Raw genomic sequence first — 19,566 nt, forward strand, 5'->3', positions numbered from 1 at the left:
GATTTTTACTGCATTTCCCCAGTGTGGCTCACCTTCAGCTTGTCGAATCATATTATTATTAATATTTTATAGTCATATTGATATATAATCACAAAACACCTCTAAAACAATCGCATAAAACCTGGATTTTTTGTTTTATTTTAGATTTTTACTGCATTTCCCCAGTGTGGCTCACCTTCAGCTTGTCGAAGTGTATTATTATTAATATTTTATAGTCATATTAATATATAAACACAAAACACCTCTAAAACAATCGCATAAAACCTGGATTTTTTGTTTTATTTTAGATTTTTACTGCATTTCCCCAGTGTGGCTCACCTTCAGCTTGTCGAATCATATTATTATTAATATTTTATAGTCATATTGATATAAAAATCACAAAACACCTCTAAAACAATCACATAAAACCCGGATTTTTTGTTTTATATTAGATTTTTACTGCATTTCCCCAGTGTGGCTCACCTTCAGCTTGTCGAAGTGTATTATTATTAATATTTTATAGTCATATTAATATATAAACACAAAACACCTCTAAAACAATCGCATAAAACCTGGATTTTTTGTTTTATTTTAGATTTTTACTGCATTTCCCCAGTGTGGCTCACCTTCAGCTTGTCGAAGTGTATTATTATTAATATTTTATAGTCATATTGATATATAATCACAAAACACCTCTAAAACAATCGCATAAAACCTGGATTTTTTGTTTTATTTTAGATTTTACTGCATTTCCCCAGTGTGGCTCACCTTCAGCTTGTCGAATCATATTATTATTAATATTTTATAGTCATATTGATATAAAAATCACAAAACACCTCTAAAACAATCACATAAAACCCGGATTTTTTGTTTTATTTTAGATTTTTACTGCATTTCCCCAGTGTGGCTCACCTTCAGCTTGTCGAAGTGTATTATTATTAATATTTTATAGTCATATTAATATATAAACACAAAACACCTCTAAAACAATCGCATAAAACCCGGATTTTTTGTTTTATTTTAGATTTTTACTGCATTTCCCCAGTGTGGCTCACCTTCAGCTTGTCGAAGTGTATTATTATTAATATTTTATAGTCATATTAATACATAAACACAAAACACCTCTAAAACAATGGCATAAAACCTGGATTTTTTGTTTTATTTTAGATTTTTACTGCATTTCCCCAGTGTGGCTCACCTTCAGCTTGTCGAAGTGTATTATTATTAATATTTTATAGTCATATTGATATAAAAATCACAAAACACCTCTAAAACAATCACATAAAACCCGGATTTTTTGTTTTATTTTAGATTTTTACTGCATTTCCCCAGTGTGGCTCACCTTCAGCTTGTCGAAGTGTATTATTATTAATATTTTATAGTCATATTAATATATAAACACAAAACACCTCTAAAACAATGGCATAAAACCTGGATTTTTTGTTTTATTTTAGATTTTTACTGCATTTCCCCAGTGTGGCTCACCTTCAGCTTGTCGAAGTGTGTTATTATTAATATTTTATAGTCATATTAATATATAAACACAAAACACCTCTAAAACAATTGCATAAAACCTGGATTTTTTGTTTTATTTTAGATTTTTACTGCATTTCCCCAGTGTGGCTCACCTTCAGCTTGTCGAATCATATTATTATTAATATTTTATAGTCATATTGATATATAATCACAAAACACCTCTAAAACAATCGCATAAAACCTGGATTTTTTGTTTTATTTTAGATTTTTACTGCATTTCCCCAGTGTGGCTCACCTTCAGCTTGTCGAAGTGTATTATTATTAATATTTTATAGTCATATTAATATATAAACACAAAACACCTCTAAAACAATCGCATAAAACCCGGATTTTTTGTTTTATTTTAGATTTTTACTGCATTTCCCCAGTGTGGCTCACCTTCAGCTTGTCGAAGTGTATTATTATTAATATTTTATAGTCATATTAATATATAAACACAAAACACCTCTAAAACAATTGCATAAAACCTGGATTTTTTGTTTTATTTTTTAGATTTTTACTGCATTTCCCCAGTGTGGCTCACCTTCAGCTTGTCGAAGTGTATTATTATTAATATTTTATAGTCATATTAATACATAAACACAAAACACCTCTAAAACAATGGCATAAAACCTGGATTTTTTGTTTTATTTTAGATTTTTACTGCATTTCCCCAGTGTGGCTCACCTTCAGCTTGTTGAAGTGTATTATTATTAATATTTTATAGTCATATTAATACATAAACACAAAACACCTCTAAAACAATGGCATAAAACCTGGATTTTTTGTTTTATTTTAGATTTTTACTGCATTTCCCCAGTGTGGCTCACCTTCAGCTTGTCGAAGTGTATTATTATTAATATTTTATAGTCATATTAATATATAAACACAAAACACCTCTAAAACAATTGCATAAAACCTGGATTTTTTGTTTTATTTTAGATTTTTACTGCATTTCCCCAGTGTGGCTCACCTTCAGCTTGTCGAAGTGTATTATTATTAATACTTTATTGTCATATTAATATATAAACACAAAACACCTCTAAAACAATTGCATAAAACCTGGATTTTTTGTTTTATTTTAGATTTTTACTGCATTTCCCCAGTGTGGCTCACCTTCAGCTTGTCGAAGTGTATTATTATTAATATTTTATAGTCATATTAATATATAAACACAAAACACCTCTAAAACAATTGCATAAAACCTGGATTTTTTGTTTTATTTTAGATTTTTACTGCATTTCCCCAGTGTGGCTCACCTTCAGCTTGTTGAATCGTATTATTATTAATATTTTATAGTCATATTGATATATAATCACAAAAACACCTCTAAAACAATCACATAAAACCCGGATTTTTTGTTTTATTTTAGATTTTTACTGCATTTCCCCAGTGTGGCTCACCTTCAGCTTGTCGAAGTGTATTATTATTAATATTTTATAGTCATATTAATATATAAACACAAAACACCTCTAAAACAATTGCATAAAACCTGGATTTTTTGTTTTATTTTAGATTTTTACTGCATTTCCCCAGTGTGGCTCACCTTCAGCTTGTCGAATCATATTATTATTAATATTTTATAGTCATATTGATATATAATCACAAAACACCTCTAAAACAATCGCATAAAACCTGGATTTTTTGTTTTATTTTAGATTTTTACTGCATTTCCCCAGTGTGGCTCACCTTCAGCTTGTCGAAGTGTATTATTATTAATATTTTATAGTCATATTAATATATAAACACAAAACACCTCTAAAACAATCGCATAAAACCCGGATTTTTTGTTTTATTTTAGATTTTTACTGCATTTCCCCAGTGTGGCTCACCTTCAGCTTGTCGAAGTGTATTATTATTAATATTTTATAGTCATATTAATATATAAACACAAAACACCTCTAAAACAATTGCATAAAACCTGGATTTTTTGTTTTATTTTAGATTTTTACTGCATTTCCCCAGTGTGGCTCACCTTCAGCTTGTCGAAGTGTATTATTATTAATATTTTATAGTCATATTAATATATAAACACAAAACACCTCTAAAACAATTGCATAAAACCTGGATTTTTTGTTTTATTTTAGATTTTTACTGCATTTCCCCAGTGTGGCTCACCTTCAGCTTGTCGAAGTGTATTATTATTAATATTTTATAGTCATATTGATATATAATCACAAAACACCTCTAAAACAATCGCATAAAACCTGGATTTTTTGTTTTATTTTAGATTTTACTGCATTTCCCCAGTGTGGCTCACCTTCAGCTTGTCGAATCATATTATTATTAATATTTTATAGTCATATTGATATAAAAATCACAAAACACCTCTAAAACAATCACATAAAACCCGGATTTTTTGTTTTATTTTAGATTTTTACTGCATTTCCCCAGTGTGGCTCACCTTCAGCTTGTCGAAGTGTATTATTATTAATATTTTATAGTCATATTAATATATAAACACAAAACACCTCTAAAACAATCGCATAAAACCCGGATTTTTTGTTTTATTTTAGATTTTTACTGCATTTCCCCAGTGTGGCTCACCTTCAGCTTGTCGAAGTGTATTATTATTAATATTTTATAGTCATATTAATACATAAACACAAAACACCTCTAAAACAATGGCATAAAACCTGGATTTTTTGTTTTATTTTAGATTTTTACTGCATTTCCCCAGTGTGGCTCACCTTCAGCTTGTCGAAGTGTATTATTATTAATATTTTATAGTCATATTGATATAAAAATCACAAAACACCTCTAAAACAATCACATAAAACCCGGATTTTTTGTTTTATTTTAGATTTTTACTGCATTTCCCCAGTGTGGCTCACCTTCAGCTTGTCGAAGTGTATTATTATTAATATTTTATAGTCATATTAATATATAAACACAAAACACCTCTAAAACAATGGCATAAAACCTGGATTTTTTGTTTTATTTTAGATTTTTACTGCATTTCCCCAGTGTGGCTCACCTTCAGCTTGTCGAAGTGTGTTATTATTAATATTTTATAGTCATATTAATATATAAACACAAAACACCTCTAAAACAATTGCATAAAACCTGGATTTTTTGTTTTATTTTAGATTTTTACTGCATTTCCCCAGTGTGGCTCACCTTCAGCTTGTCGAATCATATTATTATTAATATTTTATAGTCATATTGATATATAATCACAAAACACCTCTAAAACAATCGCATAAAACCTGGATTTTTTGTTTTATTTTAGATTTTTACTGCATTTCCCCAGTGTGGCTCACCTTCAGCTTGTCGAAGTGTATTATTATTAATATTTTATAGTCATATTAATATATAAACACAAAACACCTCTAAAACAATCGCATAAAACCCGGATTTTTTGTTTTATTTTAGATTTTTACTGCATTTCCCCAGTGTGGCTCACCTTCAGCTTGTCGAAGTGTATTATTATTAATATTTTATAGTCATATTAATATATAAACACAAAACACCTCTAAAACAATTGCATAAAACCTGGATTTTTTGTTTTATTTTTTAGATTTTTACTGCATTTCCCCAGTGTGGCTCACCTTCAGCTTGTCGAAGTGTATTATTATTAATATTTTATAGTCATATTAATACATAAACACAAAACACCTCTAAAACAATGGCATAAAACCTGGATTTTTTGTTTTATTTTAGATTTTTACTGCATTTCCCCAGTGTGGCTCACCTTCAGCTTGTTGAAGTGTATTATTATTAATATTTTATAGTCATATTAATACATAAACACAAAACACCTCTAAAACAATGGCATAAAACCTGGATTTTTTGTTTTATTTTAGATTTTTACTGCATTTCCCCAGTGTGGCTCACCTTCAGCTTGTCGAAGTGTATTATTATTAATATTTTATAGTCATATTAATATATAAACACAAAACACCTCTAAAACAATTGCATAAAACCTGGATTTTTTGTTTTATTTTAGATTTTTACTGCATTTCCCCAGTGTGGCTCACCTTCAGCTTGTCGAAGTGTATTATTATTAATACTTTATTGTCATATTAATATATAAACACAAAACACCTCTAAAACAATTGCATAAAACCTGGATTTTTTGTTTTATTTTAGATTTTTACTGCATTTCCCCAGTGTGGCTCACCTTCAGCTTGTCGAAGTGTATTATTATTAATATTTTATAGTCATATTAATATATAAACACAAAACACCTCTAAAACAATTGCATAAAACCTGGATTTTTTGTTTTATTTTAGATTTTTACTGCATTTCCCCAGTGTGGCTCACCTTCAGCTTGTTGAATCGTATTATTATTAATATTTTATAGTCATATTGATATATAATCACAAAAACACCTCTAAAACAATCACATAAAACCCGGATTTTTTGTTTTATTTTAGATTTTTACTGCATTTCCCCAGTGTGGCTCACCTTCAGCTTGTCGAAGTGTATTATTATTAATATTTTATAGTCATATTAATATATAAACACAAAACACCTCTAAAACAATTGCATAAAACCTGGATTTTTTGTTTTATTTTAGATTTTTACTGCATTTCCCCAGTGTGGCTCACCTTCAGCTTGTCGAATCATATTATTATTAATATTTTATAGTCATATTGATATATAATCACAAAACACCTCTAAAACAATCGCATAAAACCTGGATTTTTTGTTTTATTTTAGATTTTTACTGCATTTCCCCAGTGTGGCTCACCTTCAGCTTGTCGAAGTGTATTATTATTAATATTTTATAGTCATATTAATATATAAACACAAAACACCTCTAAAACAATCGCATAAAACCCGGATTTTTTGTTTTATTTTAGATTTTTACTGCATTTCCCCAGTGTGGCTCACCTTCAGCTTGTCGAAGTGTATTATTATTAATATTTTATAGTCATATTAATATATAAACACAAAACACCTCTAAAACAATTGCATAAAACCTGGATTTTTTGTTTTATTTTTGATTTTTACTGCATTTCCCCAGTGTGGCTCACCTTCAGCTTGTCGAAGTGTATTATTATTAATATTTTATAGTCATATTAATATATAAACACAAAACACCTCTAAAACAATTGCATAAAACCTGGATTTTTTGTTTTATTTTAGATTTTTACTGCATTTCCCCAGTGTGGCTCACCTTCAGCTTGTCGAAGTGTATTATTATTAATACTTTATTGTCATATTAATATATAAACACAAAACACCTCTAAAACAATTGCATAAAACCTGGATTTTTTGTTTTATTTTAGATTTTTACTGCATTTCCCCAGTGTGGCTCACCTTCAGCTTGTCGAAGTGTATTATTATTAATATTTTATAGTCATATTAATATATAAACACAAAACACCTCTAAAACAATTGCATAAAACCTGGATTTTTTGTTTTATTTTAGATTTTTACTGCATTTCCCCAGTGTGGCTCACCTTCAGCTTGTTGAATCGTATTATTATTAATATTTTATAGTCATATTGATATATAATCACAAAAACACCTCTAAAACAATCACATAAAACCCGGATTTTTTGTTTTATTTTAGATTTTTACTGCATTTCCCCAGTGTGGCTCACCTTCAGCTTGTCGAAGTGTATTATTATTAATATTTTATAGTCATATTAATATATAAACACAAAACACCTCTAAAACAACTGCATAAAACCTGGATTTTTTGTTTTATTTTAGATTTTTACTGCATTTCCCCAGTGTGGCTCACCTTCAGCTTGTCGAATCATATTATTATTAATATTTTATAGTCATATTGATATATAATCACAAAACACCTCTAAAACAATTGCATAAAACCTGGATTTTTTGTTTTATTTTAGATTTTTACTGCATTTCCCCAGTGTGGCTCACCTTCAGCTTGTCGAAGTGTATTATTATTAATATTTTATAGTCATATTAATATATAAACACAAAACACCTCTAAAACAATCGCATAAAACCCGTATTTTTTGTTTTATTTTAGATTTTTACTGCATTTCCCCAGTGTGGCTCACCTTCAGCTTGTCGAAGTGTATTATTATTAATATTTTATAGTCATATTAATATATAAACACAAAACACCTCTAAAACAATTGCATAAAACCTGGATTTTTTGTTTTATTTTAGATTTTTACTGCATTTCCCCAGTGTGGCTCACCTTCAGCTTGTCGAAGTGTATTATTATTAATACTTTATAGTCATATTAATTTATAAACACAAAACACCTCTAAAACAATTGCATAAAACCTGGATTTTTTGTTTTATTTTAGATTTTTACTGCATTTCCCCAGTGTGGCTCACCTTCAGCTTGTCGAAGTGTATTATTATTAATATTTTATAGTCATATTAATATATAAACACAAAACACCTCTAAAACAATGGCATAAAACCTGGAATTTTAGTTTTATTTTAGATTTTTACTGCATTTCCCCAGTGTGGCTCACCTTCAGCTTGTCGAAGTGTATTATTATTAATATTTTATAGTCATATTAATATATAAACACAAAACACCTCTAAAACAATAGCATAAAACCTGGATTTTTTGTTTTATTTTAGATTTTTACTGCATTTCCCCAGTGTGGCTCACCTTCAGCTTGTCGAAGTGTATTATTATTAATATTTTGTAGTCATATTGATATATAATCACAAAAACACCTCTAAAACAATCACATAAAACCTGGATTTTTTGTTTTATTTTAGATTTTTACTGCATTTCCCCAGTGTGGCTCACCTTCAGCTTGTCGAATTGTATTATTATAAATATTTTATAGTCATATTGATATATAATCACAAAACACCTCTAAAACAATCACATAAAACCTGGATTTTTTGTTTTATTTTAGATTTTTACTGCATTTCCCCAGTGTGGCTCACCTTCAGCTTGTCGAAGCGCTCCCCCAGCGCCGCCACCTGGTGCTCTCGGTGATGCCCGACCAGTTTACACAGAGAGCAGATCAGCTGCTCATCCGTCACACAGTACATGTTGACCTTCTCCTCCGCGTGTTCGGCACAGGCCAGTCCTCGGACCCGAGCGTCCGGTACCGGCTCCGTCAGCCGGTGACCCGTGAACGGCTTCTTGTTAGGGTGCGTGGCCCGCAGGCACTCCTGGCAGTACGAGACCTCACAGGTCACGCAGGTCTTCAGCGCCTCCTGGGGCGGGTCGGTCTCGCAGAACTGGCACTGGACCGGGGAACTCATGCTCGTGCGCCGGGTCTCGCTCGGGGAGTTCGGGCCGCTCAGCGAGGCCTTCTGGAAGCGCTCGATGATGTTCTGCAGAGTCACGTTGCGCTTGAGCCCGTCTAGGCCCTGCGGGTCGAGGGCGATGGCATATCGGCAGGTGGGACACTGGAAAGCGGAGACGGGTTTGGACTCGTCGGATGAGCTTCGGTGGGACACCAGGATCCGGTGAGCACAGTTAAAGCACAGGCTGTGGGCGCAGGGCAGAAGAAGAGGATCCTCGAACAGCTCCAGACAGATTGGGCAAGTCAACTCCGACTCCAGTGTGTCCATCTTCAATAAAGCGATCGGGACGCCAGCGAAACCCAGGGAAGCCGTTTAGCCGTCTGTGGAGGAATCAAAGATGGCTTTACTTTTGCTTCAACACTCAAAACAGTCATCGGACCAGTGGTACACATCCATTCAAGCACTTAAACCGGTGAAAAATGACAGTAAAGACATTTATAATGATACAAAAGATTATATTTCAAATAAATGCTGAACTTTCTATTCATCAAAGAATCCTGAAAAAAAAAATGAATATTGATAATAATCATAAATGTTTCTTGAGCCTCATATCATCATATTAGAATGAAAAGAGCCGTTTAGCCGTCTGTGAACCGATGAAATATTGCTTTATTTTTGGTTTAACATTCAAAACAGTCATCGGACCAGTGGTACACATTCATTCAAACACTAAAACGGATCAAAAGTTACAGTAAAGACTTAAAAGGAATAAATTACACTTTACTATATATTCACATAGAAAACAGCTGTTTTAAATTCTAATAATATTCCACTGTTTTACTGTATTTTTGATCAATCAATTAAATACTGCCTTGGCTTTGGCTTTGGTGAGACTTCTTTTAGAAAATCTTGCCGACCTCCACTTTTTGAGCGGCAGTGTATTTCGCCTCACAAACCACTCAAAGCTTTCATGACTCATTTATATTTGATAATCACAGGCTTTAGGAAAGAAAAAGCTCAAGTGAGAGCTCTTTATCCGGCTACTCCAATGTTCCTCCGGAGAAAAGATCCCACAGGAAAATCCTCCAGTGTTTCAGAAGAGATCTCAAGATGAACTCAAGCTCAAGCATTTCTCATTAAATGAGAATCCACATTCATTTTAAATCTAATACTCTTACTGGATGCGTTCAATCCATCTCATGTAGTCCAATAAAGATTGCTTAATTATTTTTGAGTACTTAACTTTATTAGTATTGCAAAACCACCGGACAAATTTTAGTTATACGGACGTTTCGGGAATCCTCAATATCTCAGGATGATCCGAGGTGCTTGTCAAGGCAAACATTTTGCACATACTTGTTCCTTATAAAACTTAAGTCCAAATGTAATGATCAAGATTGGGAAAGTGCAGTTTGGGAAAGTCCCCCTATTATGCTTTTTAGGATATTCCCTTTCATGTAGTGTGTGATAAAGCTGTTTGTGAATGTACAAGTTTCAAAGGTCAAAAGCGATTCTGAATTGAAACGAGTCGTCAGTAATTCAGTCTCACTTCCTACTGAAATTAGCATAATGGCAGTCTGAGGTGTTGATTGGCTGAACAGCGTCTCTTAGCCCCGCCCTCAAACACTAGTGTATCTGAGACTGGGAGAGTTCGGCTCGTGTTGTTCGTGTCAAGGAGACGCTGTTTTCTGAGATTGAGACGGTGAAACCCACGCCATCGTCACTGTTCGTATCACTGTGATCAAGAGCTGAGATTCAGATATGATAATGAGCGTTTGCTCTCTGACCAATCACAGCAGAGCAGCTCTCAGAGAGGCGGGGCTTAGAGAGACTGAATCTTTAATCGAAGCGTTTCAGACACTGAGAGAAAAGAGCTGATTTTTCGACCTTAGATGCAGTAAATCTTTTGTTAGGAACCTTTAAAACTGCATAATAGGGGCACCCTAACTCTTTTTGAGTTGATTATCTCTGGTTGGAGCAACCTAAAATTTCCACAGATGAATTATAGTGTAAAATTGAGATTTTACAACCAACCAAAATCCAACTTCGAAGCAATCAACATTACAATTTTTGGACCACTTAAAAATAGACAGAACCAGTGACTGACAACTATTGACTCATTTAATGTGGTTTTATTTCCCACAGGGAGTTTTGGGAGAAACATCTGAAATTCGTTGATACTTCCTAAACTATTAAACAGCAACAAATGCAAACACAGGGAATATTTGCATATGTCATTAAAGCACGGGGCCGGTTAGCATTGCGTTTATGACTGTGTAATATTATAATATGATCACGTCAGAGAGCTTGACGGCTCAGCCGAGCAGAACCTCGACTCTTTGTTTGGGAGCAGATGCACTGATGTCCATCACACTCAATCACACGCATTCCCATCACACACTCATTATGAAGCTCGTTACTCCACAGTGACCTGTGAAGATCCAGTAATTACTGTTCCAAAGCCATCGCCAAACAAAGGGCCGATTGTTTGAAGTTAATACAATATCTGTACAAATGTGCACAGAAACAGTTGCCTGCAGTAAACAATGACCTTCGTTTATTCTGTGACGAATCTAAACCACAGTAAAGAAGTTCAAATAAATCATGCATTAGTTTATATGGAATACACATACTGTATTATCATTATCAACCCTCCTTTAATCCAAATTATGCACAAAAATGCCCCTGGTTTAATATTTCACATTTTAGAATAATAACCCAAGCCAAGAACCCTCAATAATACAATATAATAAATAATACAAATGCATGTGAATTATGTAAAGACCAAACAGCAGCTGTGTACCCCATTTCTACTCTAAACGATGCCCTAAAAGATAATTAATCATAAGATTAGTTTGTTATTATGTCCATGAGTAAGATGTGAGGATTAAACAGTATTAAATCGAAGCATCAGGAGGAATTAATGTTTAACTGTTAAAATCCCTTCAGAGCAACAGACCAAAAACAATCTTCGGTTACACTTTATTTTAAGGTGGTTTTGTTACACTGTATTACACACTGAAGTACTGAGTAATATTAACTACATCATGTACATACAATAGGGTTTGTTGCATGTAATTATTCATAATTAATAGTTATTATTAGCTACTACAGTAACTAGTGTGTAACAATGCCATTGTAAATTAAAGTGTTATCCAATCTTCTATTACTCTAATCATTCGTTGACTTGACAATCGCAGTTTAGCAGAACAATATGGCCCATTTTCACAGGAATAACTTTAAACTCAGTAAAGTAACAGTTTCCCAAACCCTCTGAGTGCCACGCGATGCTTTACATTCAGACTAAAGATGCCCGCGGAATATTACACGGAGACAGAATCATATACAGAGTATCATACACTACAGTCTGCTGTCACACACACACACACACTCTCTCTCTCTACAGTAACGCAGGAGTGTTTCACCCACCGATGGATTTCGCGTCTCTTCGCGCTTCACAGCCATTTCCAGAACTTCTGTTCAGATTTCAGAAAGCTTGTTTTGTTCGGAGAAAAGCTCTTGTGGAAGAGCAAGAATTCCAGATGGTTCATTCCCACATAACACGCTTAATCCAAAGTCACTGCCAGTGCGAGACGCTGAACTCACTCACTCACACACACACACACTACAGAGGGAAGTCCGACCCATTTTCGCGAATCGGTTCTTTCGAACACATCGATTCAGTGAACCAGAGATTCTGTGATGCTTCTACGTCATCACGTAACCCTTGACATCACGGCGCGGTATTTCTAAAACATTCCAATAAATATGTAAGCATATCGGATTACTGGCTAAATATTTTAAACACAAATGTACATTTTTAAAATGTTTATTATATTCAGAATTAAATTAAATTGAATAATGAATTGAGTAATGAATTCGCAGATGCCCTCATTAAAATGAAAAATCAAAATGCAGTACAACTTTGTAATTTATTTGAATTATATAATCTGGTGAAGTTTTTATTATGAATTTAATTAACTTTATTTTAATTATATTCTATTGTAATTATTTAATTTTAGGTATTTTATGTTTATTTTATCATGGATTCAATCTGGTTCTGCCATTTTCTTCCTCTGTATTTTGACTGTTTATGCCATTTTGTTGTATTCAGATTTTGTATTCAATCAAAAAAAAGAAAGCATATCAGAGTTATTTTAGTGTCATGGATATAGTCTTTGTCAATATTCTGATTTAGACTTTATTTTTATATTTAGTTTGAATTTTTTTCATGTTTTTTTAACCATAAAGCTTATGTATTTTTTGTTTATTGTAATTACATTGATGTCAGTTCAGGTTATTGCAGCAAATATTCAGCAAAAACAAACAAACAAACAAACAAACAAACAAACAAACATAAAAGCACTTCAGGCCTCAACACTGCCGCCTTCAAACAGTTTGAAATGGAAAAAGGAAGAGTTTTGGTCAATATCAACATAAATAAATCCTTATTTTGTGACACAAATGAATGCAAAATATTTTATTAAACAGTAAACAGTAAACAAAATTATGAATACAGAAAATACAAGAATTATTTATAAACCATCTCACAAAATTAATTTGCATCTTTCAGATTTTGCATGTTCAAGTTGTAAATATTTCAGCACATTATAATTCCTAATATTTCTGCTATGTGACGATTATACAGCAAATTATCAATCAAATCCTTGCATGATTATCAAAATATGAATTATCAAAAACTAGTTAACTGTAAGTTGCATAACCAAATATTGTGAAAATTATATTTTAAAAGACAATACATTTTATGTGAAATAATGAGGCTATGTGAAAGTATTAATGATCTTAATATTGGCCAAAAATTACCTATATATTTAAAAGGCATGTGTATAGATAGTAAAATATTGTTAAAATTGTAAATTCCCAGAATTAACTATGGCCAGCACTAACATGTATAGATGTAATGACCTCAGTGTTTACTGTAATGTTTATCAAAAAACAAAACAAAAATACACTATGAATCACCGTGAGTCCGAAAGAGGTATTGACTGAAGAACCGTTCGTAATGATTCAAAACGATTCGTTAACTGAGTCATTTTGAGTGCGGTATTGTGAACTGGTTCATGAGCGGACTCGACTCAAAAAAATGATTCTTTGGTGAATCGTACATCACTAATAAACACACAGAGACTCCGAGGGAGAGAGAGAGAGTAAGAGTAAGTAAAGTCAGCACAACAGGAAAAGCTGCCTGATAATTCCAGGAAAAGCGACTCCGCCTAGAGAAAGAGTGGAAAGAGTTCGGAGAGAGTCAGTGTCTGTCTATCTCTCCATCAGCTTCTCTTCTGAGGACACAATGCTGGATCTGAGAGGGAATAAAACACATCTGACTGACAGTAAAGATTTATGTTAAAGTCTGCATCTCCCCCTCTCCACTCCTTCATCTCTCCTCTCCTCTCCTCTCCTTCATCTCTCTCCTCCTCTCCTCTCCTCCTCCCCTCTCCTTCCTCTCCTCCATCTCTACTCTCCTTCATCTCTCCTCTCCTCCTCTCCTCTCCTTCCTCTCCTCCTCTCCTCTCCTTCCTCTCCTCTCCTTCCTCTCCTCCCCTCTCCTTCATCTCTACTCTCCTTCATCTCTCCTCTCCTCTCCTCCTCTCCTCTCCTTCCTCTCCTTCCTCTCCTCCTCCCCTCTCCTTCCTCTCCTCTCCTCTCCTCTCCTTCATCTCTACTCTCCTCTCCTCCTCTCCTCTCCTTCCTCTCCTCCTCTCCTCTCCTTCCTCTCCTCCTCTCCTCTCCTTCCTCTCCTCCTCCCCTCTCCTTCATCTCTACTCTCCTCTCCTCCTCTCCTCTCCTTCCTCCCCTCCTCCCCTCTCCTTCATCTCTACAATCCTCTCCTCCTCTCCTCTCCTTCCTCTCCTCCACCCCTCTCCTTCCTCTCTCCTCCTCTCCTCTCCTTCATCTCTACAATCCTCTCCTCCTCTCCTCTCCTTCCTCTCCTCCACCCCTCTCCTTTCTCTCCTCCTCTCCTCTCCTTCCTCTCCTCCTCCCCTCTCCTTCATCTCTCCTCTCCTCTCCTTCATCTCTCCAGTCCTTCATCTCTCCTCTCCTCTCCTCCTCCCCTCTCCTTCATCTCTCCTCTCCTCTCCTTCATCTCTCCAGTCCTTCATCTCTCCTCTCCTCTCCTCTCCTCCTCCCCTCTCCTTCATCTCTCCTCTCCTTCATCTCTCCAGTCCTTCATCTCTCCTCTCCTCCTTCCTCCCCTCCTCCCCTCTCCTTCATCTCTACAATCCTCTCCTCCTCTCCTCTCCTTCCTCTCCTCCACCCCTCTCCTTCCTCTCTCCTCCTCTCCTCTCCTTCATCTCTACAATCCTCTCCTCCTCTCCTCTCCTTCCTCTCCTCCACCCCTCTCCTTCCTCTCGTCCTCTCCTCTCCTTCCTCTCCTCCTCCCCTCTCCTTCATCTCTCCTCTCCTTCATCTCTCCAGTCCTTCATCTCTCCTCTCCTCCTCTCCTCTCCTCCTCTCCTCTCCTCCTCCCCTCTCCTTCCTCTCCTCTCCTCTCCTTCATCTCTACTCTCCTCTCCTCCTCTCCTCTCCTCCTCTCCTCCCTCTCTACTCTCCTCTCCTCCTCCCCTCTCCTTCCTCTCCTCCTCCCCTCTCCTTCATCTCTACTCTCCTCTCATCCTCTCCTCTCCTCCTCTCCTCTCCTTCCTCTCCTCCTCCCCTCTCCTTCATCTCTCCTCTCCTCTCCTTCATCTCTCCAGTCCTTCATCTCTCCTCTCCTCTCCTCCTCTCCTCTCCTCTCCTCCTCCCCTCTCCTTCCTCTCCTCTCCTCTCCTCCCCTCTCCTTCCTCTCCTCTCCTCTCCTCCACCCCTCTCCTTCCTCTTCTCCTCTCCTCTCCTTCCTCTCCTCCTCCCCTCTCCTTCATCTCTCCTCTCCTCTCCTTCATCTCTCCAGTCCTTCATCTCTCCTCTCTTCCTCTCCTCTCCTCCTCTCCTCTCCTCCTCCCCTCTCCTTCCTCTCCTCTCCTCTCCTCCTCTCCTCTCCTTCATCTCTACTCTCCTCTCCTCCTCTCCTCTCCTCCTCTCCTCCCTCTCTACTCTCCTCTCCTCCTCCCCTCTCCTTCCTCTCCTCCTCCCCTCTCCTTCATCTCTACTCTCCTCTCATCCTCTCCTCTCCTCCTCTCCTCTCCTTCATCTCTCCTCTCCTCTCCTTCATCTCTCCAGTCCTTTATATCTCCTCTCCTTCATCTCTCCTCTCCTCTCCTTCATCTCTCCAGTCCTTCATCTCTCCTCTCCTTCATCTCTCCTCTCCTTCATCTCTCCTTTCCTTCATCTCTCCTCTCCTTCATCTGATCTCTCCTCTCCTTTCCTTCATCTCTCCTCTCATTTCCTTCATCTCTCCTCTCCTTTCCTTCATCTCTCCTCTCCTCTCCTTCATCTCATCTCTCCTCTCCTTTCCTTCATCTCTCCTCTCCTCTCCTTCATCTCTCCTCTCCTCTCCTTCATCTCTACTCTCCTCTCCTCTGCTCCTCCTCTCCTCTCCTTCATCTCTCCTCTCCTTCATCTCTCCTCTACCCCCCTCTCCTCATCCTCTCCTGCTCCTCTCCTTCATCTCTACTCTCCTCTCCTCTGCTCTTCCTCTCTCCTTCATCTCTCCTCTCCTCTCCTTCATCTCTCCTCTCCTCTCCTTCATCTCTCCTCCCCTCTCCTTCATCTCTCCAGTCCTTCATCTCTCCTCTCCTTCATCTCTCCTCTCCTCTCCTTCATCTCTCCAGTCCTTCATCTCTCCTCTCCTTCATCTCTCCTCTCCTCTCCTTCATCTCTCCAGTCCTTCATCTCTCCTCTCCTTCATCTCTCCTCTCCTCTCCTTCATCTCTCCAGTCCTTCATCTCTCCTCTCCTTCATCTCTCCTCTCCTCTATCTCTACTCTCCTCTCCTCTGCTCCTCCTCTCTCCTCCTCTCTCCTCTCCTCTACTTCATCTCTACTCTCCTCTCCTCTCCTCTCCTTCATCTCTCCTCTCCTTCATCTCTCCTCTCCTCCATCTCTCCTCTCCTCTCCTTTATCTCTCCTCTCCTGCATCTCTACTCTCCTCTCCTTCATCTCTACTCTCCTCCCCTCTCATCATCCTCTCCTGCTCCTCTCCTTCTCTCCTCTCTTTCTCCTCTTCTCCCCATCTCCTCTCCTCCCCCTCTCCTTCTCTCCTCCCCCTCTCCTTCTCTCCTCCCCCACTCCTTCTCTCCTCCCCCTCTCCTCTCCTCTCCTTCCCTTCCTCCTCTCCTTCTCTCCTCCCCTCCCCTCCCCTCTCTTTCTCCTGTTCTCCCCCTCTCCTCTCCCTCTCTTCTCCTCTCCTTCTCCTCTCTTTCTCCTGTTCTCATCCTCTCCTCTCCCTCTCTTCTCCTCTCCTGTTCCTCTCCTCCTCTCCTCTCTTTCTCCTCTTCTCCCCATCTCCTCTCCTCCCCTCTCTCCTTCTCTCCTCCCCCTCTCTCCTCCCCCTCTCCTTCTCTCCTTCCCCTCTCCTCTCCTTCCTCCTCTCCTTCTCCTCTCCCCTCTCTTTCTCCTGTTCTCCCCCTCTTCTCTCCATCTCTTCTCCTCTCCTCCTTCTCCTCCACCCTCTCCTCCTCTTCCCCTCTCCTCTCCTCCCCTCCTCCTCTCCCCCTCTCCTCTTTCCTTCTCTCCCTCTCTCCCTCTCCTCTCCTTCTCCTCTCCCCTCTTCCCTTCTCCTCTCCTCTCCCCCTCTTCTCCTCCTCTCCTCCTATCCTCTTCCCTTCTCCTCTCTCCCTTTTCTCCCCTCCTCTTCCCTTCCTCTTCTCTTCTCCTTCTCCTCTCCCCCTCTCCTCTTCCCTTCTCCTCTCCTCTCTCCCTCTTCTCCTCTCCTCTCCCCCTCTTCTCCTCCTTCTCTCCCCCTCTCCTCTTCCCTTCTCCTTTCCTCCTCTCCTCTCCCCCTCTTCTCCTCTCCTTCTCCCCTTCCCCTTCTCCTCTCCTCTTCCCTTCTCCTCTCCCCTCTCCTCTTCCCGTCTCCTCTCCTCCTCTCCTATCCTCTCCTCTCCCCCTCTTCTCCTCCTTCTCTCCCCCTCTCCTTTCCCTTCTCCTCTCCTCTTCTTCTCCTCTCCCCTCTCCTCTTCCCTTCTCCTCTCTCCCTCTTCTCCTCTCCTTCTCCCCCTCTCCTCTTCCCTTCTCCTCTCCTTCTCTCCTCTCCCCCTCTTCTCTTCTCCTTCTCCTCTCCCCCTCTCCTCTTCCCTTCTCCTCTCCTCTCCTCCTTCTCTCCCCCTCTCCTTTTCCTTCTCCTCTCCTCCTCTCCCTCTTCTCCTCTCCTCTCCCCCTCTTCTCCTCCTTCTCCCCCCCCCTCCTTTTCCTTCTCCTCTCCTCCTCTCCCTCTTCTCCTCTCCTCTCCCCCTCTCCTTTCCCTTCTCCTCTCCCCCTCTCCTCTTCCCTTCTCCTCTCCTCTCCCTCTTCTCCTCTCCTCTCCCCCTCTTCTCCTCCTTCTCTCCCCCTCTCCTCTTCCCTTCTCCTCTCCTCTCTCCCTCTTCTCCTCTCCTTCTCCCCCTCTCCTCTCCTTCTCCCCCTCTCCTCTTCCCTTCTCCTCTCCTCTTCCCTTCTCCTCTCCCCCTCTCCTCTTCCCTTCTCCTCTCCTCTCTCCCTCTTCTCCTCTCCTTCTCACCCTCTCCTCTTCCCTTCTCCTCTCCCCCTCTCCTCTCCTCCTCCCTTCTCCTCTCCCCCTCTCCTCTCCCTCTTCTCCTCTCCTTCTCACCCTCTCCTCTTCCCTTCTCCTCTTCCCTTCTCCTCTCCCCCTCTCCTCTCCTCTTCCCTTCTCCTCTCTCCCTCTTCTCCTCTCCTTCTCACCCTCTCCTCTTCCGTTCTCCTCTCCCCCTCTCCTCTCCTCTCCCTCTTCTCCTCTCCCCCTCTTCTCCTCCTTCTCTCCCCCTCTCCTCTTCCCTTCTCCTCTCCTTCTCCCCCTCTCCTCTTCCCTTCTCCTCTCCTCTTCCCTTCTCCTCTCCCCCTCTCCTCTTCCCTTCTCCTCTCCTCTCTCCCTCTTCTCCTCTCCTTCTCACCCTCTCCTCTTCCCTTCTCCTCTCCCCCTCTCCTCTCCTCCTCCCTTCTCCTCTCCCCCTCTCCTCTCCCTCTTCTCCTCTCCTTCTCACCCTCTCCTCTTCCCTTCTCCTCTTCCCTTCTCCTCTCCCCCTCTCCTCTCCTCTTCCCTTCTCCTCTCTCCCTCTTCTCCTCTCCTTCTCACCCTCTCCTCTTCCGTTCTCCTCTCCCCCTCTCCTCTCCTCTCCCTCTTCTCCTCTCCCCCTCTTCTCCTCCTTCTCTCCCCCTCTCCTCTTCCCTTCTCCTCTCCTTCTCCCCCTCTCCTCTCCTTCTCCCCCTCTCCTCTTCCCTTCTCCTCTCCCCCTCTCCCCCTCTCCTCTTCCTCTCTCCCTCTCTCTTCTCCTCTCCCCCTCTCCTCTTCCCTTCTCCTCTCCTTCTCTTCTCTCCCCCTCTTCTCTTCTCCTTCTCCTCTCCCCCTCTCCTCTTCCCTTCTCCTCCTCTCCTGTCCTCTCCCCCTCTTCTCCTCTCCTCTCGATCTTAGTGCTGCATTTGATACTATTCACCACAACATTCTTTTAAATAGACTCGAAAATTATGTTGGCATTAGTGGAATCGCACTAGCATGGTTTAAATCATACTTATCTGACCGTTATCAGTTTGTAGCAGTAATGGAAGAGATGTCTTATCGATCACAAGTTCAGTATGGCGTACCACAAGGCTCAGTACTAGGACCGCTGCTGTTCACTCTGTACATGCTACCCTCACACACAAACTCTGTACATGCTACCCTCACACACACACACACACACACACTGTACATGCTACCCTCACACACACACACACACACACACACACACACACACACACACACACACACACACACACACACTCTCTGTACATGCTACCCTCACACACACACACACACACACACACACACT

General features: G+C 39.2%; 1 protein-coding gene across 2 annotated transcripts in view; it reads right to left on the reverse strand.

Moving 5' to 3' along the window:
- mid1 (midline 1) overlaps positions 1-19,566 on the reverse strand; it is a 57,084-nt gene that overhangs the window by 28,956 nt on the left and 8,562 nt on the right. Inside the window, exons 1-2 of one of the 2 annotated variants that reach the window (XM_056237681.1) lie at positions 12,076-12,285; positions 8,338-9,026 (exon numbers count right to left, since the gene is read on the reverse strand). In XM_056237681.1, coding sequence (XP_056093656.1) covers positions 8,338-8,973 — 636 coding nt within the window. In that variant the 5' untranslated portion in view covers positions 8,974-9,026; positions 12,076-12,285. Of the gene's footprint in view, positions 1-8,337; positions 9,027-12,075; positions 12,286-19,566 lie in introns of those variants that run through there. The other variant, XM_056237683.1, reaches the window with a different exon arrangement.

This window comes from Rhinichthys klamathensis, unplaced genomic scaffold, assembly GCF_029890125.1.
Source record: "Rhinichthys klamathensis goyatoka isolate OS25496 unplaced genomic scaffold, OSU_Roscu_1.1 h1tg000496l_1, whole genome shotgun sequence".
NCBI lineage: Eukaryota > Metazoa > Chordata > Actinopteri > Cypriniformes > Leuciscidae > Rhinichthys > Rhinichthys klamathensis.